Source organism: Chroicocephalus ridibundus, chromosome 2 (assembly GCF_963924245.1).
Source record: "Chroicocephalus ridibundus chromosome 2, bChrRid1.1, whole genome shotgun sequence".
NCBI lineage: Eukaryota > Metazoa > Chordata > Aves > Charadriiformes > Laridae > Chroicocephalus > Chroicocephalus ridibundus.
Window position 1 is genome coordinate 142,733,352 of NC_086285.1, and position 27,335 is coordinate 142,760,686.

The following is a 27,335-nucleotide window of genomic DNA, read 5'->3' on the forward strand; positions in this document are numbered from 1 at the left end:
GAAGTGACAACTGTGACGATACCTTCCCGAAGGAAGAGCTCAGGCATGCTCAAAAGCTCTGAATATTAGGAAACAATTAAAGGAACGCACACTCAAGCCTCAAAACAGCTTCAGGAAGGTACATAACCTGATGGGACCTGACTCTGCTGAGTCTTCTGACGGCCACAGACATGAGGAGCGGTTTAACACACTGCTGCCACACTCAGCAGGAGACTTCAAGAACTTCTTATTTCAAAATTTATCCAGAAGACAACAGAGGAGTATCTGGGATAGGTGTGGAGGAGGAAGGGAAGAAGATTGCTCCGGGACAGCTGGAGGAACTTAACAATGGACTGAGCAAAACAAGCCCTGCCTGAGAGAGGAGGAAGAGGTTACGGGGCTTCGCGACCCCTGGGGTAGGGAGGATGATTTCCCTGCCGACACTCCAGGCACATCCACTGCCCACGGGGAAGCTCCGCTGAGCTGGAGGGATAGAGCAGGGTGAAGAATTGTCACTGCGAGACGGGAAGAGGTGCAAGTTTACCCCGAGACATTAAATATGCCTCGCTTCCCTGCCGAGCGCTGCGGGGTCTGTCAGCAGAAGTGCAGAACTTTATTCTACAGGGATCGCCCCTATTCTGGTGTAACGCTGAGTAAGCCTGAGGTTGCTGGCATTAAGCAGGCTCAGGGAGAAGGATGCACACAAAGGCCCTGCTCTCCTTCCCCCGAAAGCCTAACTTACCTAACTTACCAACTTAAGTGCCCAACTTACCTTCCCTTTTACTTCAGCTGTGTCAGCTTTCCCCAGCAATTAGAAAGCAAAGCAAATGACTGCGATCTGTTTGGGGATGATCCACAGTCCTAATTTAAGGTCCAGGCGTGCAAAAAATGCTACAGCCGGAAGACAATATTTTAAAGAATTTCTTTCCTTTTTCTTTTTAAAGGCGGAGGCAGAATTGCAGACCTGAGACAGTGCATCCTGCAACCAGCAGAACCCCAGAAACCCAACATCCCACGGCCTGGGCAGCACGTGTGAGCCCTAATGGCAAAACTCATTCTTACCTGGAAGTCAGCTGGTGCTCTGCTATAACATGCAGGAACATATTTGTATAAAATGAACTCTTCTTGATTTCCTTACTCACTAATACTTGATTCTTGATTATACATACGATTACACGTATGCTTTCCTATCCTCCCTCATTTTTAAGGAAGCATTACTTAAGAAAATAATGAAAAAACCCCAGGTTTTGAAGGACCGAGGTTCATATTTTCCTCACTTGTGAAAGGCATGCAAAAAACTTGCACATATTAAAAAAACTAGGCTGTACAGTAAAAGTCTCCAAGTAGAACATCACGTTTAAAAGGTCATGTCATTGAAAGTAAAATGAAAAGAAATAGTAAAATTTAATAAGAAAAGAAGGAAAAAACATTGAACTCAAAAGGTTAATAATCTATCCTTTAAACAAAAAAGGCAATCTACTTTTTCTCATTAAAACCTGACACACAGCACTAACTGAGGAGATTATGTTGTGAAAACATACTGCATCGCACGGTAATGCTTGATCGAGATCAGCAATCAGGAGCAAAAAGAAAGCACTGTTTCGTGATTATAATAGCAAATTCTGGAAGACAACCAAATACATCATCTGGCAGCTCAACAGCTGTTACAGCTTGGTAGTAATACCTTGGCATTTGCTATAAGCTATAACTTGAAAAAATTGATTTCTCATCTGCCAGAAACAAGAAAATGTTCTCCTTTTAACGTTTCTGAAGTTTCTTTCACTAAAATACCTAGGTATTTGATCCACATTTTATTTTGCTCAGTTTTTACCCTTGCTGCCAATTTGATTCCAAAATAAGTGTGAGGGAAAAATACTGGATGCAACTTCAATAATGTGAATTCAGATACATCCCATTTTGATGACACACTGGATAGTAGATAGCACAAAATATTTTCCTTGCTCACATTCACAGCCGTGATCAAATAGTCATTATTAGACTTCATACATGCCTGAAAAAGGGACATTTCCAAAATAAAGTTCAGTACCTTTCCATGTGTTTTGCTGTTAGTTAAGCCTTCTTTTCCCAAGTCTGAGGCAATAAACAAGGATGTAGTCTGAGATAATGATGCTGAGAATTTATAATACTTAACAAACCCAGTCTTTAAATTACTCCTGGGTACAGGATAGGAAGAGGAAGAAGGAAGATGTTTATTGTAATTTTTATATGAAATTGTGAAAGCATTTGTTCTGTGCGTTGAGAGGCTCTCTGAAAAGATCAATTTTCTAAGCATACAGTACTTTATTAGTAAGTATGTACGCATCATAACAAGGACATGGACTACTTAAAATCTTTTAGCATTTCAACTATTCTAGTTATTTTAGGGTTAAGTAAAAGCAATCCGTCATAAATATTTTAGATTCTGGCATTCCACTTAGATTTTGAAGTGTCATAAACAATATCTCTCAGAAATCAATATTCACATAGTACATCTATGGGGAAAAGATACAGCACATACAGAAAGGTGGTATAAGCTATCAAATAGATCTCTACCTTTACGCCTAGTGCAGTTTTCTTGGCCTCTGCTTTTAATCTTGTAGCTCTTAACATAGGCCTGGTTTTCTTATAATCTTGTTTTCCTAGAGTAGAAAAGCACATTTAATGAAAATGATGCAAAAAGGATATAGAGACTGTCAGCAATTATTTCAGTTGAAAAGTCAGATCTAACATTTGAAAACACCTCACAGTCCAGCACTTCAAACAGGAGCTACTCTGTAAGACAGGGGCTCAATCCGTGGAACAACAGCCTTTAACACAGACAATGACAGCAACAAACAAGAGCCGACAAATCAGCGTAGAACCTATTACTCCAGAGGGACATCAAAATACACGTACGGACAGCCATCCACAAGTACAATGTTTATTAAAGTGTTCAGTAAGCATCAGACAGCAAGTAAGTAGATTAGAGATGGATGCCGTTTTCCCCTCACATTTCAATCAAAACAAAATTTTCATTATAATTCTTGTTGGTTAGTCATCTCTAATGCACGTATAAATGTATAATACAGGACATTATGTTGAGTGTAAATGTTTCATCATGCTGAACTGGAACATTATTTGCAAGCATCAGAACTCAGAGACATGCAGGTCAGCCCAAGTAAGTGCTAATAAAACCATTGCTTCACATCATCTGCTTGTGGAAACATGTTACACAGAATCTTCTAGAAGTGCCTTGGACTTATGGGGACTATGTCTTGCAGCCACAGAGTGCAGCCAAGTGCTTGGTTACTGTGAGTCCATACGAATTGAGTTCAGAGGAGGACATGCAAGTACTTAGAAATGGCATACATCATTTATCTCAACTTAATAATAAAGCATAAAACACATGGGATATTTTTGCTGTCCGAAGGGCCTGTTACTGCTGTGCTATGTACTACTAACCATAGCTTCGTTAAGTCAACAGAAGTCATGGTACAGATACAGTCACAAAAGGAGGAGAAAGAAAAGAGGAATCTGTGAAGAAACTGGGCAGTTTCAAAGGGGCAGAGCCTCAGCACAACCACGTTGGCTTTTCAAAAAGTCCTTTCCGTTTCCCCCCTAATGCATACATGCCTTCTTGCCTGTTTCCAAAACTGAGCTACAATGCCCAAAGCAGAAGTCTTTGGCCATTTTTAAACCACTAATTTTACCTAGTTGTACATTAGCTTTCATTATTGTTATATTCAAATAATTTAACTTTTCCTCTAAAACTGTGTATGCAACACTCCCATTTGCTCAACCAGGAGTGAGCCTACATTCATAGTCAACAGTGCAATCTTCTCATTTTATGGGCACCTTCAAAACTGGGATATTATAGTGCAGTGGTGAAATTCTGAAGCATGAAGTGGAAAAGAAAGGTCTTTTCCAGTGATATACCAGATTCATGAAAACACACCTCTGCCTTTGCCTACTCTTTCTATCACTCTGCTCATATTCAAAGCAGAGCTCCTCTCTGTAGCATATTGTGGATGCTGAACTTGCATTACAAATTTGCTTTCACTGTATATTCTCTCCTCAGCCCTAGGAATTATATATTGTGAAGGTCTCTGTATTATCCTTTGGTTAGGTATTTTTCATAAAAGACCTGAAATAACTCAGAAGATACCCAATGACAAAAGGAAAAATAACTGAAACCATATTTATTGGAAAAAAAAAACCAAACAGCCAAACAAGCCATATATCTAAGGAACCTTCTTAGAGGACAGAGTGAAGAAAAGATGACAAAATGACTATTTATGTCTGATGCTCCAATATATTCATCCGGTCAATGTATCCCATTTTCAGGACAGGACCACTGCAGCATTATTCCTCAGAAGTCAATGATATCTGATAATAGGACACATCAGGAGTACAGTCATCTTTTTGAACAGTTAGGGGAAGAATTGCAGGAACCACCAAAATGCCTAAGTCACGAGACAAAGCCAGCCAGAAAGCGAACGTTGTTTCTTCTCCCTGAAGTACTGCAGTCATACTTTTGCTAAGAAATAGTTAAGAGCTGTCAGAATTTCCATTATAAATGGCAGGAGTTAGTTTATAACTCATAAAAATTCACTCCAGGCTGAAAGCTGGCATAGACGTACCCCAGCCTTGAATTGTTTTGTTTGTTTGTTGGGAGCCAACTTTCAATAAAGTGATGCAGCTGTTCTTACTTACTTGCGAACATGCTACAGAAATTTATCCATCTGAGATGTTTAAGCATGAAAAATACCTTCGTTTAGAAGTATACAACTGGCAAGGGCTAAGTTCAGTTTCAGTTCTCATAATTCAGTTCTGCTGCTCTCCCATCTCGGGTAAGTAAAGCAGGACAGTCAGAGGTTTCCCTTCCAGTGATGCAACGGCATTAGGTAATGAAAACTAGAAAGCTTTTTAAGGCCCATTAGGAATAGTAAAAAAGTCAGTTACTGAAACACACCTCTCCTTCCTCCCATTGCCCATTCTCCCTCTTCCTCTCTGAGGCTCAACTGTGAAGATGACACAAGCAGGGGTAAATATTGCACAGGGGACCCACTCTGTGAATGTCATCTATCAGCAGGACCAAGTCTATCAAAGAAAAGGGAAGGCTTATCGGTGTTCTTTCCCTTGGTTTCAAGCACTCTGCTACTGTTCATTCCAGTATGGTGGCTATGGCTAAGATTGGATTCTACTTATCTAGAAAATACTTCCAGATTTATATTAAATCTGATATGAACAACTAACCCCCCTATATAACAAATAGGCTATTTTAATAATGACTCTAGAGCTGGTAGTTCTCCAAATCTATGCACCTGCCACTAATTTACCACTCTCCTTGCTTAAATGTGATAGCCAAAAGGAAAAAAAAAATGGTAGGGAAACGGTCTGAGTCCACCAAGTGCAAAAGTTTAAAAAGGGCATCTGCGGAGTTCCTTGTAATGAAAACCAGATTCAGCAATTGTACTAAAAGACTCTTAAAACATCTGAACTTTCTGAGGCCTTGGGAAAGACATCTGCACTACAGGACTATAAAGAACTATGAAACGCAAAGCCCCTACCACGTGAATACTGATCATTACCACCTGGAAAACAAGCAGAAATAAATAATACAGGCTCCAAACGTTCTTTTGGGCCTGCAAATTCAACCAGTTGGAATATGTATATTCACACTTCCAATGCCTTCTAGTTTTATCTCACTTATCCTGCAAGTTTTCTTATACACTTATCTGTCAGAGTCATCAGCTTAAGCTGTTTCTCCTTCCCAGGAAGTGACCATCAAAGCCAGTTAAGATGAACTTATCAGACAAAGCCCTATTTGTCTGCTTTACCCAATGTCTATTCAAGACACTGAGTTTTCCTAAGGGAACATACAAAGGGAAGAAGAAGAAGCCAAAAAGATAGAACTGTAAAATTTCCAGACCAAATCTTACTTTTTGTATTACTTAAGCAAAATCCTTTCCTCTTCTACTCCTCATTAATGTTATCAATTCGTCATCTCATCTTTTCTCTCAAACTCCAGTGTCAGCTTTCCTTAACTTTTTTTATAACTACCACAAATTCCTTTTTTTTTTTTTCAAATTTTCCACTTCTTTCTTTACAACTTTTCCCAAGCCCATCACTTTCTTTCCATTTTTAAGGCCAAAGAACTAGTCCACGATATGGCAACTTTTCTTACTGACTACAGCCATTATCCCTCCGCTTGTCCTGCCTCCTGCCAGTCCCTCCCAAAACCAGGTGTGAAGATCATCCACCTTTCCATTTCAGTGCTTGAAGTTGCCTTTGCCCTTCAGAAGCTCTCCAGAGCTTACCTTTCATCCCGTCCCTTCCTTCCATCCTTCTTGCGCAGTTTTTGCCACTTTTTTGATAGCAAAGTGACCTCAGTAGCAGCTGAGTTGTGCCCTCTTTCTAGATCCTGCTTGGAAAACTTTCCACAGGTAGAAATGAAGACTATTCTACTAGCTGTAGGATTAGAAAAGGGTAGATAAGGGTGAAGTATAGGGACTTTTTGAGCTACTAACCACAACTACATTGTGAAAAATGCCAAAGTGTCTCCCTCAGAGCAAATATCAGGGATTTGTACAATATGCAACAGGAGTTTGTTTCTCCTCATGTAACTAGGATTAAAAATCTATGGATTTCACAGGAATTTTTGTGATTCATCTCTACTCACAAGGGAAACTGAGGTCCCATGTATCTTCTATTTGATAATTTTAATAGATTAGAGATGACCTGATCTTGTATATTCAGTATTCTTTTTAACTATACCTCCAATGACACCATGATCCGTGCAAAACTTAAACTAAATAATACATATGAGCTAGACAAGTTCATTAAGTTCTGGGTGACCATTTTTTTTTACAGTCTACAGAAAGAAATACTGTGACATTAGCAGGTAGTATGCATAACACTGTACTTTTGCATACATACCGAGCTCCATTACACATGTAACTGAGAATGTAACATGCTGAGCACTATATTTAAGAAAACTGTCTACATTTAAGATTGTGTTTAAAGATGCTGCCGTTTAGGATACAGCCTGAACAAATCTACAGAATAACTTCGCGACAAAAAAAAATTAAGATTCACAACTCTTCTAGATATTTACTCTTTCATTCTAACAATAGCTCATTACTGGAATTGAATACCAGACTAAAGACTGCCTCTCTGCTTTTCAATTCATCAGGCTTAAGCAGAAACAGGACCGCATCTTTGGCCTTTGTTGATGCTGCTGTCCAAGCTTATTATCATATGAATATCTAGTTATTGTTTTATAAATGTTCACATTTCGGAAGCTCCCTGCTTTCTTTTCTCTCAGTAGACTTTACAATATCCACCTTCATTATCATCATGTGGCAGCATTGCTCTTCGCCTGCATTTGCTACTTTAAAAATTAATGCACTGCTATTTTCTGAATACTGTACTGCGTAAGCTGCTTATGAGTACATTATGCTATCAAGCAAGCACATGCAGAAAAGCTTCCTAAACTGTTATTCTTTCAATGAAAATACAGCTGGTTCTGCTTCAAAGGCACTTCTTTTCACCTGCAAATGGACTTGCTCCTACACTTATTCCTCAATTCATTGTCTTTTATTTGTGTCTGCAAATCTTTAATTGCCTTTAATTAGAAAAAAGTAAATTCAGTGCTTTAATCTTGCAAATACATTCAATCATAATTCTGTCTGGGATGAATACCAAGTTCTATTCACTGACTGATCTTTATAACAAAGGTATATAAATTTATTGTCCGTTTATATAGACCACACCAATTAAGCCACAATGGAAAAGCAAATAGATAAGAGTCAAAATATTTGAAACGAGAAATGTGCAATCTAAATTTAATTACTCAGACAAATTATTTGAAGATGAGTTATTTACAGCATGCCAAAAAACCTGACAGATAGTAAAATTTGCTAATCAACATTACAGGTTTAAAATTCCTTTCAACACTTTAACTATAATTCGTAACAACCAACAAACTGCTGTCCTGAATCTTTCTGTGCTGGTATTATAGTCATAATCAAAACTTAGTAAGACATTTTCCATACAGTAGCAATCCACTTCATGTGTTAAAGCACTGTTTAAGGTGTAATAAAACTACAAGTACTGGATAAATTTTAGTTACCAGTTGTAGTTTAAATAAAGTACATTAACGTAATTGATGCTGAAACCCATACTGAAATGTATACATAGCTAATTGGAAACTAGAGACAGACTGTGGCAAGCTTCACTGTCAAACTGGAAGTGTGAAATCACCCACCTAGTTAAGCTAAAATCAATGTTCTTATTATCGTTATTGATCTGAATTAGCGAAGGTTCCAGGAACCCTCCACAAAACCCCACAGAAGAAACACAGAACAAGAAAACGGTCTTCTAGTCTTTTCAGGGTTTCCACAGTCCGACTTTGAGCATCCCCTCCTCTTCCCTGCTGTAACAGGGGGAAAGGAAACGTTAGATCTCACTGGCAGAGGCGAAGGTCCAAGATGGAGGAAGGCTCAGTCACACGATCCTCCACAACCTCCTTACATGCAAGGCACAGAAGGTCACAACCATTGCAACTGACTTCAGTTTTAGGTGATTGCTTGTTTAGGTCTCCCTTTACTTCCCATAGAGAGACTTTTCCAAAGACTGAGTGACAGCAGTCTAAGACAGCCTAAAGTTGGTTGTGGAGTCTCCTTCTCTGGAGATACTCAAAACCCGCCTGGACGCGTTCGGGTCCCGTCTGCTCTAGGTGAACCTGCATTGGCAGAGGGGGTGGATTAGATGATCTCTGAAGGTTCCTTCCAACCCATTCCATTCTGTGATTCTGTGAAAGTGCTCCCTGGCAGCGCTTATTTTACTGTCACCACCAACAGAGAGAGCCTAGAGATGTCCAGCACCCAAGTCAGGTGGGTTGGTTTCACCTCTAAGGTTAAGCAAAATTAATCTGAGCCAAGGAAGCTACATCTAAAGGACAAGTGGAGAAGGAGAACTGGTTTCCTACATTATTTTATGTGGACTCTCGGTGCGTTTGCAGACATGGCCAAATTACCTTCAAAGTAATAATCTTAAGTATTACTAGTACTACACAGGGAACATCACAGACCCATGAAGGGACTGCAAAATGCATCTAAAATCACAGCTTTAATTCCACCCTTGCTCAGCTATGCTGCGGTGTTTCCCAAGCCAGCTAGCTATGTCTGTACTACAGGCGCACTGTTGTGAAGGTGTAGCATAATTATCATGCTGCTTCTTCAGAACTGTTCCTGTGTACCAGCTACAGTCCCTGGGGCTTTAAGCTACAGTCTCATAGGACAATTTAGGTTAGAAGGGATTTCCGGAGGTCATCTGATCCAACGCTTCACTTAGAACAGAGCCAACTTCTAAACCAGATCCGACCTGAAATTTAGCTCCAGTTGCTCAAGCGGCTAGTCTAGCTGAGCTTGTCTAGCTGAATTTTGAGTATTTCCAAAGGTGGAGATTACACAATCTCTCTGAGCAACCTTTCTCAACATTTGACCATCCTTCTGGTAAAAACATTTTTCTCCTACCTAATTGGAATTTCCATGTTCTAACTTGCCTCTTGTCCTACCATTGCGCACCTCTGACAAAAGTTAGGGTTCACCCTGTCTGTAGCCTCCTATTGAATATTTGTAGACAGCAATAACATCTCAGTTGACCCTTCTCTTCTCTCCTTGTACACCCTGTGCTCCAGATGGTCATCATAGCCTTTTACTGGATTCACTCTAGTACATCCATGTCCTCCTAGTTTTCTTGAAGTTGGGCATGGCATTTGCCCTTTTCCAGTCATCAGGGAACATTTCCCTGGAACCAGTTAAGTGGCTGACACCTCAGGGAGAATTTGGCCATAAAATCGCATTGTCTGAAATACCTTAATGTAACCAAAGTGCACCAAAGGAATTCAGTCGGGTCTGTAAACAGCAAGTCAATGCACTAAATAGTTCAAAACAGTTTGTACGTTCAACAATTCCTTAACTTTACAGTAGTTTGTTTTTTAATACGAAATATAATTATTTTTTTTCCTGCATGCCCTGGGATTCCTCAAAACTGGGCTCTATCATCTTATATGCAGTAGGGGAATTTTCCTTTAAGTGCCTTTATTAATGCCAGCAAGTTAGATGTCTGGCATGGGGAAAGAGGTGTTTTCGCAAGTGCTTTGTAACATCACCCAGATCTATAAAGGTACCTAGGCACCTAGCTTCTAAGGTGCATATACAGAAGTAGATGATTAAATATCTTTGAGAGATTCTAAACCAGTCATCGTATATTCATTGAGTAACAGAATTTCAATCCAGTGAAACTCTGTGAAACTCTACTCACAGACGACACATCTTAAGCATGCATGCCCCCTCCATAACGCTGTAACTCTTAAAACTGGAAATAACTATTTAAGATGCTAGAGGAACCTCACAAAAACAAAATTCCACAGGAATTTTGGGCCTAACCTCAGTTAAAATCGGACAGCAAATCACACATCATTAACAGCATTAGAATCTATGTTTGAGAATCGGTGACAACTGTAGCTCACATCTACGGAAACAAGACCAAGCTCTCAAGTATTTATTATTGTTTCTCGTGCTCTCAGCATCACACAGATGTATTCAATGACCACTGCTTTCCTGAAAAGCAGAAGTGAGATTTTCTTATTTTTAATTGCTGTGATTCCAAATGGAGTTTTTGGACTCTTAGGTTAACAGAAACATTTTGGTATGTCTTATACCTACTCAAGAGTATGTCTGTACTCAGAAAAGGCATGAAACCCCCCCACAGCCTGCCTCTATTTTATTCAGGTTTAATGGCAGCTCAAATCACTGACCATTTTTCAATCTTGAGAGACGGAACAGCTTGACACTAATAATACATTTGCAAAGGACACATCATCATTTAACACAACATTAAGTGCTCAGGGACAACTTTTTACCGTAGACACAATGTGCTCTGAGCTCAGGGTTGACATTTAATGCTACGAAGATAATCCAACCAGTCATTCATGAGGGGTAAATTAATTTTCAAGCAACTATATTTCAGCTTTAAGCCAACAAGAAGGATGCATTAAAATGAATAAGTTCCTTTTATGCTGCATGCAAGATTTAAAAAAAAAAATAAAAATATAAAGCATTCTTGAGTATACCAAAATATACCCATATAATTATTGCTATCTTTCCCTGATTCCAAAATGGAAATCTGGTAATACCCCTTAGAATCCCTTAGAAAATCCCTCAGAATTTGCTATGAGTTGCCATGAAAAGCAACATTTCATTACAGAAATGCTTTACGTCTAAAATTTGTATTAGACATACGCTGATTGTAATGAGTAATTAGGAACATATTTAAATTAGCACCTTTTCTGATACTTCTTTTAAGGAATATTTTAAAAATCTATATAAGCAACTAAGAAAAGAAATTCAGAAAACTGGTTATCAATAATGCATGAAACAAAAAATAACATCCATACTTTAAATCAGCCAGTTTGTCTGCTGATTTCATGGTTTTCAATAGCTGTAGTATATACTCAATTAACTGCAAGACCGTAATAAAAGATCTGAAGAACAGCCCTAAAAATATTGATGCTTACTAGATACTATTTGATGGGCAGTCCTTTTTCAAGCCTTTCAGTGCTAAATCATCTTTTATAGTCTTTTGCTGAAGCCCAACAGGTGCATGCCTACAGCTATTAAAAAGTAATAGCTCCATGTAAAAGGAGTATCTTAACACACACGATGGCAGTTCTTCAATTAACCTTTCCAGCAATCTCCTTAACGTTTCCTACTCAAACAGGCAACTACGAAAACATTAAATACCTTTCTTAAAAATAAATTAACACAATTAATTTGAAACAGATCACTGGGTAGGTATTTTGCTTCTTTTCTTCTCCACCTATATAATATATAGATGCATTGATGTGCACGTGTAGTTTTGAGCACATTTTTACTACTCTGCTATGGAACAACTGCTAACAAACAGATGCATTTTCATATAATCAACCATGTTTGAATATGAATTCTGAAAATGAGAAAAGTAAAACAAAACCACTACTGCTTAGGAGCGAAGTACCTACCGTTAATGCAATTAAAAGCCCTATTTTTATCAAATATTTGATTAGATGATTTTTGGACAATGGAAACTATCATACTTTGAACTATCAAACTATCTTTGATGACGAGGGGTGTGAAAAAGGCATCGTAAGGCATGGTAAGAGGGACACACAGCAAATAAAGAGTCTTTCTGCCTGAGACGGACTGCGCCCACCTTCAATTTGGCTTACACTGATTTTATTAACTTTGTTGGCTGCAAATAGAGGAAAATATGATATACCTCAAAATAAGTGGTAACAGACTTATGGTCAGAGCTTTCTAGGAAGACAGAGGTAGCATGCAGTGCCATCGTTCCAAAGCTGCAAAGTCTTTGCCATCTCTGTCCCTTTGAGGCCTCAGACTCTTAATATATCCCGTCTGAAGGTGTACTCATAGCGCACTTAATAGGGGAGAAACGCTGAACAGGAGGGGATCTGCCAGTATAGCAGAAGCTAAGTAGCAAAGACAAGAGAAAGAGAGATGATTACATTGTTGTCACAGATGCCAACCTGGAGGACTCATCCACCAACAATGCTCCACACAGGGACTACACAGTCACTGAAAAACAAGTCCTTAAAAACGGAGACTGCACATCCTCACTAGCTTTCCCATGGTGCTCCACTCGGTTTATCATGACAAGTGTCCTCATGTTTAATATCTAACTCAAATCTCCCGTATTGAACTCTTAGCACATTACTTTTTGTCATATCCACCACAGACTTGGAGGACAGTTGATTCATTCCTTTCTTCTTTACATTAAGGTTTTTATACATTGTCTTTGTTTTCCGGGCTCCTCTTGCTCTCCTCTGGATGTTTTTTCTGATCTTTGTAGCAAATTGAACACAGCATTTCATCTGAGGCCTTATTGGTATCTTTCATGTATAAACTCCCCTTACTCATTCAATCACAGTCTGCCTGTGACTCTGCTCACTGTTACAAACCCTTTCTCCAAAATTATTGCCTAAGCATTTCTTAACCATATTCAGTCTGTGGGTTGATTATTTATACCAAAGTTAAGAATCTTGCCCTTTTCCTTGTTGGATTATATTCTATTTTTCCAAGCCATTTCATCGATTTCTTAAATTTAGTTTGAATTTTAATCTTAAACTCTTATCTCTTTACTGCCTCCCATACTGGTATAATTTGCAAACTAAACTCATTATCCCACTTGCAATTAAAATATTGGGTGCAGGACAGACCACTATGGATCCCTCATTACACCTGTACAAATAGACAATAAACCATTAACAACTACCGAGAACAGCTTTCATACCAGTTTGGTACCCATCTTGCAGTAGCTTCATATTCATGCATCTCTAGCTTGTTTACCAGAATACACTGTCAAAAAGCCTTGACAAGGTCAAGGCATATGGCACCTCTTCCTCTTCCCCATCGATAAGGTTTGCTACTCTGTCAGAGGAGAAAATTGAATTGATTTGACAAATCACGTTGGCTGTTGCTTACCTCCTTGTTGTACTGTAGGTGCTTACAAGACACTGCCTGTCCCTGTCCTGAAGAGCTTACTGTGAAGGATGAGGAAGCCGCATTCAATAATTTATGAATATTACATGTCCCATCTGTTTGCTTGTTATTGTGATGTTGGCTTTATAATTACTAGAGGTTAGCTCCAATAAAAGCTAGCCTCTGCTTAGGCAGGAAAGTAGGAAAATACTACTAATAGTTCTCCACTGAGAGCACTTAAAGACAATAAAGGAAAATATAGAAACTGATGACCAGGTCATCCAATTCAGTTGCCCACAATAAAGCATATCCACGTAACAGATGATCCACAAAACATCTCTGTTCTTCTTACCTCTGCAACCACATCGCCAGAAATTTCTCCTGTTGTCTTACATAAATTACTTTATTTTGACCTTAAACAGAACAGGAGCAACGGAGGTCGCAGAAGTGAAAGATTCCCTACTGGGGTATTTTTTTCAGGAAAAAAACCAACACACATGTAAATGATTCTAACACCATGATCAAAAGGAAAGCAATAGCCCCTTCCCTCATTCCCCACTGAAGTGAACCCCTTCAATAGCCCTCACCTATCTGAACCAGCAAGAAACTCTTCTAGACCACATCTCTGGCAATAAATTTAACCTCTTGAGTACGTGAACAGGACCCAACCAACCACTGCCTGAAGATTTTTCAATACCAGTAATTTTAAATTTATTCCAAATTACTCTGGTGTATATCATGCTACTGCCAGCCAATATCACTGAGCCATTCACAACAGCGGTTGCCAAATAAGCACCACAACATCACCAACTACTGTAATAATAATATTAAACCTTCTGGATAAAGGGTCAGCGGTGTTTCAGGAGAGGAGGATCTCTCTCCCTCTGCTGTAGTTAACCCCACACTACCTGATGTGTCCAACCTTGTTAGGTGACTGGGGCCTGTCACTGGAGGATGTCGCAGTGGGACTGTGGCACCACAGGGATCTGGAGTCATCCCTTCTCCTGTGCCCCTGCTCCTCCAACAAGCACCCTCCCAGGAGCCACAGACCTCCCCAGCCAAACGTGACCAGCCATTCTGCTGCGGGACTTTGCTTAGAGGAGGGATGGTGACAGGTAGCCCAGGAAGGGAAGGACACAACTTGTCACCCACAGGTCCCCTTTCCTCAGCTGCAACAGGGAGGTCTTGCGGGTGGCATGGAAAACCTGAGCAACTCAGAGAACGGACGAAGCCATATGAAAGAACCAGACTTCCACCACAGACACCACATCGCATCTGTTTCTAACAGTTTCACAGTTTTCTGTTCACATACATGATAGGATGGCAGTGTTTGAACGTGATTAGTACATCACCCAGCATTAAATCACATATCTGATTTTATGAAAAACCAAAAAAGCCTTGCAGTAAACAAAGAACATTGACAAAGTCCCATGATGAACCAGGGACAGAGCCTCAGAGCATGCAGCTCGGGAGAAGCTAGGGTCACTTCTCTCTAACACCTGCCTTGTTAAGCTGAAATCCCTTTTAACGTTAGCTTGCGTCCTTGCTGCCAAGATTAAAAACATTCTTTGCTTCAGACTGATTCACCATTAATTCACCACTGGTCACAACTTGCTAAAGAAAAGCTTCCCAAATCAGAATAAAAAAAAGCCTGGACTGGAGCTAGAACTTGTGGGTAATGGACTGAATTTATGGATTTAGTCCAAGTATGGGATTCATGGTGTTCACCTAAGAGCGGAGAAGCCGAAAGAGCTGAGGGGAATACCCTGTGAACGATCACAGCCACGTTTAAAAAGGGAAAGAGTAGGAGAAGGAAGAAAAGACATCTGGGTGAAGAGACTTGCATGAGGTCAGGTACGAGAAGAACGGCACAACTGTGGTCCTGAATGCCTTAACTCCTGATCCAGTGCCTTATCCAGTGGATAATACTTTTCTCAGAATTGAAAATAAATTGGATGCTGTCTGCCAAGATGCAGTAATTCCTTACTAGTAAGTCATATCATTCTGGACCAGCTGTGTATTACAAGACCATCCCAAAATACAACTTGTAATTTATTAATTCTGCCTAAGTAAAAGGTTTCCAGTAATACCGTCAGCATTTGCAGTTCGCACTTCAATGAAGCATATTGCGAAGGATGCTTTGTCAGACCTATATATCACTGTCACTCGAGGAGTCAATGCACTGACAGTCTTAGCAGAGGTGGATGTTACAGGATACTGTGAAAGTGATTATGTAAGATGGAAAAACAGGTTTTCGGAGTCTCACTCCAGCAATGCCGAAATCAGAGGCTTTTAATGGAATTAGCGGAGAAGGGAGCATCTCTTGTACACATCACCATTATCCCTTGGGATCCTAAAATTACTTGTGAGGAATAATCTCTCCAACTCACTCATAATTTTAGCACTCCTAAGAACCACATATCTTCAGTTCGCTCATAATTTAAACTTCTTTCCTTCAACAGAAACACCACCTGACAGGTCTTAACTAAAAGTGAATGACAGCAGTAGCAGCTTACTCAAAAGTGTAAAGGAAATGCATATTTATGAACTCCCAGAGTAATGGTTTATGGACCTCAGAACTAAAGGTGTAATAATGTCTTGAAGGCATATTATATTAGAAGACTTTTTAGGAGGATTTTACCTTCAAAAGCCGAACTGGGCTACAGCCAGGGATGAGATCCTTGTTTGTGTTAAGATAGTAGGACAGAGGATGGTGGTTAACTTTAAAATTTATCTTTATTTTTCCAGACGTATTACTCCATCCTTTTCCCTTTCTGAAGGCTCATAGAAAAGGAACTATGCGTGTATGCATGTAGTGTATTAAAACATGTAAAATACTGGCATTTTACTCCTGACTTCACGACTGGACTTGCTGCCTTACAGGTGAATGTCTGCTATCATTCACAAATACTGCAATCTTCAATATACAATGAAGAATAGCTAGGTTTTATTTCACACCACCTCTTTAGGCATATAAATTTATCAAGTAACTTAAATGCTGTATTTTTCTAATCATTTTGCTATCAGAGTGATGATAATGAGTTTATCTGAAAATGAGTTTATTTTTTGTTTCATCATTCGCACCAGCATCAGTGCTCTGTTGTATTTTAATGAATAAAGTCAGTTGGTTTCAGTAACAGTCTTATTTTGAACATGACGGTATTATAAACAACTTAAATAGTGAAAGACATATATTAGGCTAATTTTGTCAAAGAAACAAAGATTGATCCCAGCATCATTTTTTCCTAAACTTTATTCCACAGGATGATCTTTTAAGTACGCTGCCTTTTGTAGGAAACATACAAAAAAGCTGGAGAGACTGCTGAGGAAAATAGTCTACCATCTGGAAAACTATTTGATTAGAGTAGATAAAGCATGGAGGTGTTTTCTATTCCTGAATCTTCCATAAAAATTACTGTATGACCTTGGGAAATCTCTTTTCCTTGCAAGACTTTGGTACTCATCAAAAACCCTGAGATCCTGGTCTAATGGTGTAATAGAAGTGAAAAACACTCATGAGTGTTATCTATTAGAAATGATTCTCTGATGGCCTATATTAATTTATTTTTAAAGATTTTAAAATTACATCTACAAATATAATGAGAAACAATTAAAAAAAGTACCTGAAAAAGTAACCGAATCTGCTACTGACCCTTAAAGTCAATTTCTTATTCATTAAAAATGTGTGTTAAATATTTATAAACCCATGCACAAAGCAATTTACATTTCTGGAATTAAAACCATACAAAATTAAACAGATTCAAACAGAAAACTAACTTTTAGCTATGCCTGCTTCCTCTCAAACTGTTTATAAGGCCACTGCTCTGATCACAAAGGTCCTACGTAACCCCATGCTCCCTCCTCTCTTCCCTTGCTGAAGAAGCCCCATCGTGTAGAGTCACCTAGTGTTGTCTAGCATGTGATACAGGACACACAACTGCAGCCATGGACCATTAGGTGACCAGTGACTTGGTCCTAGTTCAAGTGCATCTCCTGGGGGAGAGTCCTGACGTGCGGCATCAGCAGAGAGAATCCCCCACCTCCTGTGGGGGTGGGCTCCCCGCTGACAGGACGGGCATTGCTCAGGACAGATGAGAGAGGTTATTTGTAAACTACCTGAACAGTTCTCGCTCTGATTGATTCCGTTCTTTAAATATACCAGAAAGGACACATTTATTATACACAGCATGCAGAGTGAAAACCAGTCAATGCATTTCCTTTTCAGAGTCATTTTTCAGTTCCTCACAACCTAGAGGTTTGTCTCACGTTTGGAGCGTATTGTTTTTCTGAATGTGTCATTTTGTAGATAGATAGATACAGAAACATAGAGCAAAACAAAGCCACATACCCTCCCCATTGCCTGTTTTTCAACAGTTCATTTCCTCAGAAGAAAAGAGACACAACTTCATTTTCAGTAACAATGCAGTCCTTATGACAGACATACTTTTCCTAGATCCAAGAAAAAGCCAGTGGATCTGATTATGTCAACTTCTAAGAACTTAGCAAAGGGATTTTGCATATGCAGAATAGAGGACACTAAATTATTAAAACAAAATTACTGCAACTAACATTTGAATGAAACATACATGAAATGAAGACTTACATTGAGTTACTAAGTTCTTTTGGTGCAGAATCCAAAGGTGTGGCAGAAATACAATGCTAATTTAACATTCATGTTCTAATTGGTAATTTTTTTTTTTTTTCTTATGATAAAAGAGCTACAGAGTGTGGTAAAAGCACTCACTGACATTTCACTCCGTGGTGGGCTAGTGCTTTATTTTTTATCGTTTTTCTCCACAGAAATATCTCAGGAAAAATCTTTAGGCACCCACCTGTATTTTTAATAGAGATACGGATACTAGCAAGTTCAAAGGCGGGCATTGAAAAGTCAAGGAATAAATATAAAGATGTCTGCTCCTAACATATATACCAGAATACAGAATTTTATGAATTTTTATCATTTTATGATAATGTATGCTCTTCAGGAGCCCCTTCCTCTTTCAGTAGCTAAGTAAATATGGATGATAAGACTCATCGATCAAGTTGTATGAAGTGCAGTAAATGAGCCAAAGGATCAACGGAAGATGACAAATGCATTTACGGTGAGGGTAATAGACGAGGACCAGAATATCTTTTCCTCTCTCAGCCACATGTTTTGGGTATGACCTTGGACAAGACATTCACGTTTTGATTCATTAAATGTGCAGGCAGTCCTAGCTAACAGTCTTCCTTCTTATGGGTTAGGAAAAGTGCAGAAATTTGATGAGGTAACACACGGCTAGAGTCCTACCTCATTCTTCTCTGAGGCCAGCATCCCACATCACGATCAGCCTTAGTTGATATGTCCCTGTGACATGTTAGGCACCAACAGTCCACATAAACACATGTGTCTTGATCCCTTTCTGCTCCAGGTTTTTACCCAACTATAACCCACTCTAGCCAATATATTGACCTATTCCAAGATTTACTGGGAACGAAGCTCTTTCAGTGTCCCCCATACTGACATGCACTTCCAAGATCCAAGCAATTTTATGCCAAAGATTTCGGTAATGCTTAGTGCTGCACACCCCCATGAATTTCTTTCAAAATGTGCTAAGCTAGGTTAAAATAATTCTTGGGAAATGACTGATTTTGCATATGCTGTTCAATAAATAAATAGAAGGTGAAGGCAAACTCCACCTAATGAAAGCACTTCAGTCAGCAGTCTATGCGGTGGAGACAGCCCATATTTACCATGCCCTTATTTACCATGCCCTTATTCCACAGCCTTTGGCACCTGGTGCGAACTGTTTCCAAACTCTTCTTACTTACTGAATGAATGAAATATGTTCCCAGGTTCCTTGACAACCTACAAATACTATGTGTTTCTCTTTTCTGTCCCCCTGGAGATGAGCTAATTGCTAGAAGTATTTGGTATGAACCATTTTTTAGTTTCCCATTGATATTTTTTGATGACAAGAATGCCGGAGTCACATCCTGTTCCTACCAGTGGGACATGCTGCAACAGCTAGGGCCAAGGGGTGACAGAAGAAAGTCCTGTCAAAGCCGTACAACTGGGGATCCTCCATCAAACTGCATACCGTACTTACTACTAGACTGTTAAATACTGCACTTCTACAATATAAAGAACAAAAAGAGCAGCAACACCAAAGGTACACCCAGCAGTTCATTAAGAAAACCCCAAGCAAATGGGAAAAGATGATGCTGTGGAAACATTTTGATAGTTTCACCACATTATGTTGAGAGCACAGGCACTGAAAAACTAATGTTACAATTGAAATGTTCCCCTTTTCCCTCATCGCTCTCCTTTTAGCCAGGACTTTCAGCCTGAATTTCATATTCTGTTCAATAACAAGGAAAAAGCCTGTGAAATTCAAGACTATGTTTTCAGTTCTGCTGAAATCTTGATTTTGGTGAAAATACTCAGTATTAATTTTTCCACAAGTAAAACTACAGTCAGAAAGTTATGGTAATCCTTCCAAATGCATTTTCTAATTCTATAAATATCTCAGAAAGCTGCTCCACTTCACAGTGAAACTTTGTCCATATGGAACATATGACTAGGAAGGACTTGGTGAACTGCTGAAATCCAGTACTCTGCTAGTGAAGGCACCCATATCATTCAGTTTTGTTCAAAGCTGAGCATAGAAAATGATCAGTTGGAAAACAAGGTAGAGCTTTGAGGGGTTTTTTGTCTTTAGCCCTACCACTAGAATATTACTCAAGAAGCTCAATATCCTATTGGCAAGAAACGGCCTTCTACTTTCCAGCTACGTTTCTTTATGGACGATTTATACACAGTTACAGACTGCATATATACGGACTGTTGTCTTTCCCAAGTGTTTACTCCCAAAACATTCAGTGAGAGGAACCATATTTGCCTTAGTTTGTGTTCAGCTGGGCTAAACAAGGCTCTCCTTGGTCATTCCAGTAGTTCCTTCAGCAATTCTTTTGCTTTCGATTCGTCTTTCTTAAGTACATCTTCAGTACATCAAACACAGTATCTCCAGCACCCTATTTAATGGCTTTAGTATTTCTTATCTTTCCTTTAAATACATACAAGGATAAAACACACTTTTTTTCATGACCATGGGTGATCATCGGACACAAGGGGACCTTTCGTTTAAGATTTCTGGCTGATGAATTTACAGCATTGGTAGCAAGCTAGCTGGTCATCAAAGTAAAGATATAAGCCATGTTTTAAGATCCTGATGCAACTCTTGCTGACATTCCCATAGGGTGATGTATGACAAGTACCATATCACTAGTTTTCTATTTCCTCATCTGCCCATGCACAGGAGTGTACTGAGAAGCTCTGCAAACCTTTTCTGTGGTAGGACTCTACACTGGTACCACTCTAAGCAAATTTCCATCATTTCAGAAACAAATGAGAATAATGGCGGAGAATGTCAGAATAATTCAGGATGGAAGAGACCTCTAGAAGTTACCTACTCTAACCAGAAGCCAGCCCAGGCTAACCTCAAAGTTAGATCATGTGGCTCAGGTCTCTGTACAACTCAGTTTCAAAAAAAATCTTCATCTCCAAAAGAGATGGAAATTCCACAACTTCTCTGGGAAACATGTACTGATCCTTAGCCTCCTTTATCATGAAACTTTTCAAGAATTATTACTAAGTTAGCAACATGCACAGTTCTTAGCATTTTGACAACAGACAACAAACAAACTGTGAAGAAACATAATAAGCCTTTCCAGTATCTAAATGTTATTCATTTTATCTTCCCATTTACGGATTGGATTTTGCTCCCAATTACAAGGATGAAGCATCTGAAATAACTTTGCTAAATTTGGTAGTGTGATACCTGTCCCAAATCTCCACCACCATAAAATCCAACCTTCCTACTTACGGCCTCTTGACTGTAGGAAGTGTTTTTCTTCAGACTAAAAATTACCTGAAAAGTAGCTGGATAAAGCAAAAATGTTAACACTGAACTATGCTTTTTAATTTCTCTTTTTGCATCAGTGATAGAAGTAAGATGGGGAAGAGTGTGTGGGAAGATGCTCTGTGGACTACATTTTTTCTGCTTTTGCCACATCCAGAATATTTTATTCTCCCTCTCTGAAGAGTACATGAAAGCACTTCCCTCTTTGTCTTTTTCATGACGATTATTCACTAGAATTTGATAGTTTTCTCTACACGAACACAACAGGTCATATTTGCTTTTTCCATTAAGCCATTTGGACAGAAACGCTACCACGGAATATATGCGATGGGGTCTGTGGTTTTCCAAGCTGCCTATCAAGACACACTGAGCCTCCTGTGTTACAGACATAGGTCTGATTTTCTTGTAACTTTACCAATCGTTTCCATCTGGTATTGTACTTAACAGGTTGATTTTCTGAGACACTTCACACTATGAAGTATGTTAAGGATCGTACCTTCAGTTCTATTTGATTTGCAATTTATTCAATGTTTCTCCCTGTGCAGTTCATTCTAGTTTGCACAGTCCCCATCTATTCCAGAAAAGACACAGCAGACTGCAGCCTATCCTTTCTGGAAAAGTATTTCTTCAGAGATAATCCCGCTAGTCACTTGACTCTGTTTCTTTCTAATGCTCAGTAGGCAAAATACACTGTACTATACCTGAACATTATGGAAAAGGTTATGCCAAAAAAAGAACTGCGTTCAGGTTTTGCTGTGCCTTCCACACGTGTGGAAGACATCATAATTGTTCACTGCAGACAGTGTGAAATACCTCTAAAAATACATGGATTTAAACTATCATAGATATTATTCCTAAAGTAATTCAGCCAGTAGGACTGTTCTGACCCACACGAGCCACTGGACTGAAATAAAAAGTGATTCTAAGAAGGCAGGGGAAGCCTACACAGGAAGCGAATCCTTCTTATGCTTTCTAATCTGTTGAACCTACATGTTATACGGAATAAAGACTCTTCCTGGACTCACTCGAGGTGTGGCTTGGCTTTGCAATATGTTTAACAGCAATACTGGCTTATGGCACTTGTTGGCCTGAGTTTTGCCACACACTTGAGTCCCTGCAGTGTGCCGTCCTGCTCTTCGATGCATATTGCCTCAGTTCGTGCATGCAGCCAGATGATGAAGTAGATCAGGGAATTGATTCAGCTGAAAAACTGCCCAGCACATCTTTTTCTTCAGGCTGGATCAAAATGGCACACAAACAGCTGTGCCATCCCAGAGGACGGTATAGTATACACTGTGACATGGGGACAGGAACAAGTAGAGAGAGGTAGGTGTTGCTAAAGGTCACTTTGTAATGTCAAACTGTGCCCTCTGGCTATCTGGTTACAGGTGTACCAATATATTATACAATGCCAACAGGAACTGGAATTCACTGGTCTTCACATTCCAATTGCTACAACAGTCCCTGGCACAGTTTGTGCCCAGAGTAGCACTCTCCCAAGCAATTCCTACATATGGCTCAAGAGTTAACATGGGCCTGGAGCAATTTTCAATAAGCAGTTTGCAAGCAGCCGCTCTGTTTTAGGGATAAAAGGGTTTAACAGTACGGTCGGGGTCGTTCGATGCCAGCTGGCCTCTGTGCCAGAAAGCAGTACCAGGCTGGTTTAACCTACAAGTGCAGACATGAATCACCAGCCCAAACTCAGACCTTTCACCTTTTAGAATAGAAGCCTACAGAGATGATCTCCACTCGACGCCTGCAAAACTCCTAGGAGACCCCATCTGCATTCTACTTTAAGTTAAAACTTCTTCCAGCTCTTCAGCGGCAGTGACTGAAGGCCTCTCAGGCCAGGTCTACACAAATAGTCGCACCCTCATTCTGCCTGTGACGTGGTTAGGTGCAAGCCAACTTCAAACCAGGAGATGCACTGCCATAATACGCAGCATTGTGGCCAAGTTAATTAGCGCTGCTAAGAGGCAGGTCAGCACGAGCAGAGCGCTCGAGAGGTTCAAAGCCGAGGGATTTAACGTACCCTCTGAGTTCAGACTTACCCACAACAGCTTGAGTGAATCTGGGCCACGCTCTCATCAGTATGCTGTAACCTTGAGCTGAAGGGACCATGTCTAATGCTGAGACACTGTTTCACTCCATATGCTAGTTCATTATCCAGCTCCTCTCTGTTTTGACTGCCAACAAATAATGATGTTTTTCAACACTTCTCCACTAGGAACTGAATGCACAAACATCGCATCATAAATGCCACCCAACATCTGCCAGGCAGTTACCATCTTCCCATGACTATCACCCAGGCTGAACCTGAGCAAGTGATTTAGTGATGAGCTGTGTCACATACTCTTACCGATCACACCCTAGATCATCCAAACTCCAATTCTTATGAACAAGAAAGCCCACGGGTATTTGGTTAAAATACCATAGAAAAATTAATTCTAACAAAACCCCCCATGCATTCTAAGATTACTCTTACTTTGTTAACAAAAAATCAAATATCACAATCAAGGATATCGGTATTGCTACAAATCTTATAGCACCGATGCAGGTATGGCGATAATGATAAGATATTCACAGAAAATAAACTCCGGAAAAGGCAGTCTTTTTCCACCTTTCCTATTTAACAGGCAGTCAAAACTCTTGAAAATATTATTATATATATGAGTTATTTTAGACTAGTATCAATAGCTTAGGAGAGCAAAACTCACTCTGTTGGTCCTATGGTAAATAGAGTATCTGTGTCTGGAATGATGACAAGGACCAGGTTTGAAGTGAAGTATTTCAGAGATTAAACAACAGATCAGTGACTTGCCTTGTATTATCTGTAAATATATTAACTGCAACCAGAGCACTCAATCAGGGCACAGTATTTGATTTCCCACATTCCACTTCTTATTGTAGAGCTCTTTGTTCACTTCATGGTGCTTTGCTGTACTGATCCAACTGCTACACAAATAAAAAATCTCAAAATAACTTTGAATGTGTGAATACTTTCAATAGTGCTTATTTTTAATCAGCCTTTACCATCGAGTAAAAGCAAAAGCTAGCCACATGATGTTTGCGATTTCTGTAATTCAAATTAAGCAACTGCCTTTTTATATTTTCATTCGAACAGTTTGAGCTCACTAAGATCATTCTCCTGCTGCCCTGTTACTTCATTTCCCATCCAACACTTAAAGCCTGCAAGTAATACGTAGAGCCTAGCAGACAATCCCATAAATAGTTCAAGACCTTGAAAACCACAATGTAGCCAGTTCCTAACTTTCTTCCAAAATAAGGCATAATAGAAGCAAAACCTTCCACTGAAAAAATATTTTTAATACAAACCAGTTACAGAAATCCCTGACAATGTGCAATTAATGGACCGCATGATAGCAATCACCAATGTGAACAAATTCATTACAAAAGCCAGATGACTGTTCTATGGTCATGCTTACCCTGAACACAGACATCTAACACATTTTTTAAGGCCATAAATAAGTGCAATACCTGCTAAAGTACATAATGGCCACATCCTGAAGCATGAAATACAAAAGTCCCTTCAGTTAAAGCTCTTGAATTGAGCCAAGGGGACTCTGTGTCTTTCTTCTTAGACCAGTGCCCCCTGCAATGCTCGCCAGGCTCCTTGCTGCCTTCATTTCTGCTAGTCCAGAGAGTGGAGGGGCAGCGGAGGCTTAACAGATTGCCACCCTCCATTGCAGGATAATGGCTGGACAAAACTTAACTGCTCAAAAAAAAAAAAAAAATAAAAAAATAGCACTACATCTCATAGCACTGTAACTGAAGAAATGCAGTTACAACTACGCGTTATGTCCACCTTAAACGTCTGTCAAGCGCATCTTGGTAGATGCGTGTGCACTGTGCTTTTCATTCTTATACCTTCTGCACTGCTGCCTTATGATGAAAGAAGAGGAAATCAGATTTGTAGTTCACTGCCTAGCTCTCCTTGCATTTATATTGACATAATATTACCTACAAATGCAAGTGCACGCGCCACATGCAGAGAATGCATATATATGAACACCGTATACGTAGAAAAATTATGTCTGAGATTTTTTAGAAATGGGTGTCTAAAGTAAGATTTACAGATTCACATGGAGATATGAGTACTTCGAAGTCCACCCTTCACACGTACAAGCTAAGATTTTCGAAACCTGGTGAAAGTATTTCTAAAAATGTTAAACTGCTCTGCCTCTGAATGTAATACATACATGCTTATGTGTCTGTAGTGAAATTTTTATGTATCCTGGAGAGGATGCAAAGAGGTTGTTTTAGGGTGATTTTTTTGGCTGTAGAAATGAATCCATTGAAGAATGGATCAGAAGCTGAGAGTAAGTACAAGCACAAATATGTATCATTGCAAGAGCCCTGTAGACACCAGATACTTCACAGGAATTGCAACTGCTTGAAATAACAACACGCAATCGGAAAGAGCGTGTCAAATTTCACTCTAATTTACACCTACAAAAAAGTTCGTAGTGACTCCACCGACTGAAATGGTGATATTGTCGGTGAGATTAAAATAAGAGCTGGCTGTGAGCCTCCATCTGTATAAAAGTACTGTACAAGCATAGTATAAACGTATAATAAAAGCAGTGTAACCAAACAAGTTCGAAGAAACTCTGGGCTTTTGCTGTGGAGAGGCGGCGGGGGCCAAGGGTTAGATAGACGGCCCTCCTCCTCAGCCTCTCTGCACGGTGTGTGGACAGGCTCCCGCAGCCCCCGGCTCCGCAGCCACCCCTCCCGTCCCTGCTCAGGATGGGGCTGCGTCTGCCTGGCAAATGAAAACGAAATAACATCCACGCAAACACGAGTACATACCCAGATCTACCATCACCTTTCATGCTCTAAGCCAAGGCAATAAAATATAGCTTTACCGCTCTGGACTTTAAAAAATAAGTGCTCGCATACTGTATGTGCTTAAAATCCATCATCAGCCTTCACAGAACATATTTAAAAACATCCCAATCGTCACAAAATGTGGATTAAATTAGTACAGCCAGACTAGGCTTCACTTCACAGCAGTGTTTTCCTCAGCTGCTCCTGCTTTAGTTTCCAAGAAGTGATGCCACTGGCACAAAACTGAAATTAAAACGGCAATCACTGACCAAAAGACCTAGTTCAATTTTTGCAATAAAGAAATTCATTCTTCGTAAAACCTCCTCCCAAACAAAAGGGATGGGACTACACGTGGTACCCGTGACATATCACTGTGAAGTACAAAACTCAGCACAGGAAAAGATTCCAAAACTTGTCAACAGTCACACATAATAGCCAAAGGAGGGGGTTTTTTTCCTACTTCTCTTTATTATGTGCTTAATAACACATTTTTATTAGAAAAATTCAAGAGAGTAAATGTAATGTTCCATATGCAAAAAAAAAAAAAAGGCACACTGTGCATTGGAACTGCTTATTTCTTGGGTTGTTTTGCACTCTAAATAAATAGTAGGAGATGTCGCTTCCATTTTTGTCTGAACTTTGAAGAGCAAGTATTTGTTTCTGTACTTTTCCCCTCCCTACCTTTCCCCCAATAAAAAGGTGACTGACATCAGACATGGGGGGAAAAAAAAGATGACTAATTAAAAAAATAGGCTGGCGAATTATCCATTGCTACATCTTCACTTGTGATAGTGAAGAGCAATCTCAATGATGCAAATGTTGCCTTCTGGTCCTGTGCCTTTTGTTAAGAGACAAAAGATTCAAGAATTCCTGTTTTGTGACAAATGGTGCGATTTTGAAATTTTCAGCACAAATTCAGTCCAAACATTTTTTGCGGTTGCTGCTGTTGCTGTTGTTTCAGAAATGAAATCTAAAATTTTGATGCTGATAACAAACATTTCCTGATCCAAAACAAAACAATCACATTTCACTTCAAAGTATATAATATATTTCAGAAGAAAGTATCATAATCTAACATTTTTCC

General features: G+C 39.5%; 1 protein-coding gene across 2 annotated transcripts in view; it reads right to left on the bottom strand.

Annotated features, from left to right (window-relative positions):
- The window catches only part of TRIQK (triple QxxK/R motif containing), a 63,541-nt gene that overhangs the window by 12,648 nt on the left and 23,558 nt on the right, over positions 1 to 27,335 (bottom strand). For both annotated transcript variants that reach the window (XM_063327188.1, XM_063327189.1), the window contains one exon: positions 2,533 to 2,618. In XM_063327188.1, the coding sequence (XP_063183258.1) occupies positions 2,533 to 2,618 (86 nt within the window). The remainder of the gene's footprint in view (positions 1 to 2,532; positions 2,619 to 27,335) is intronic.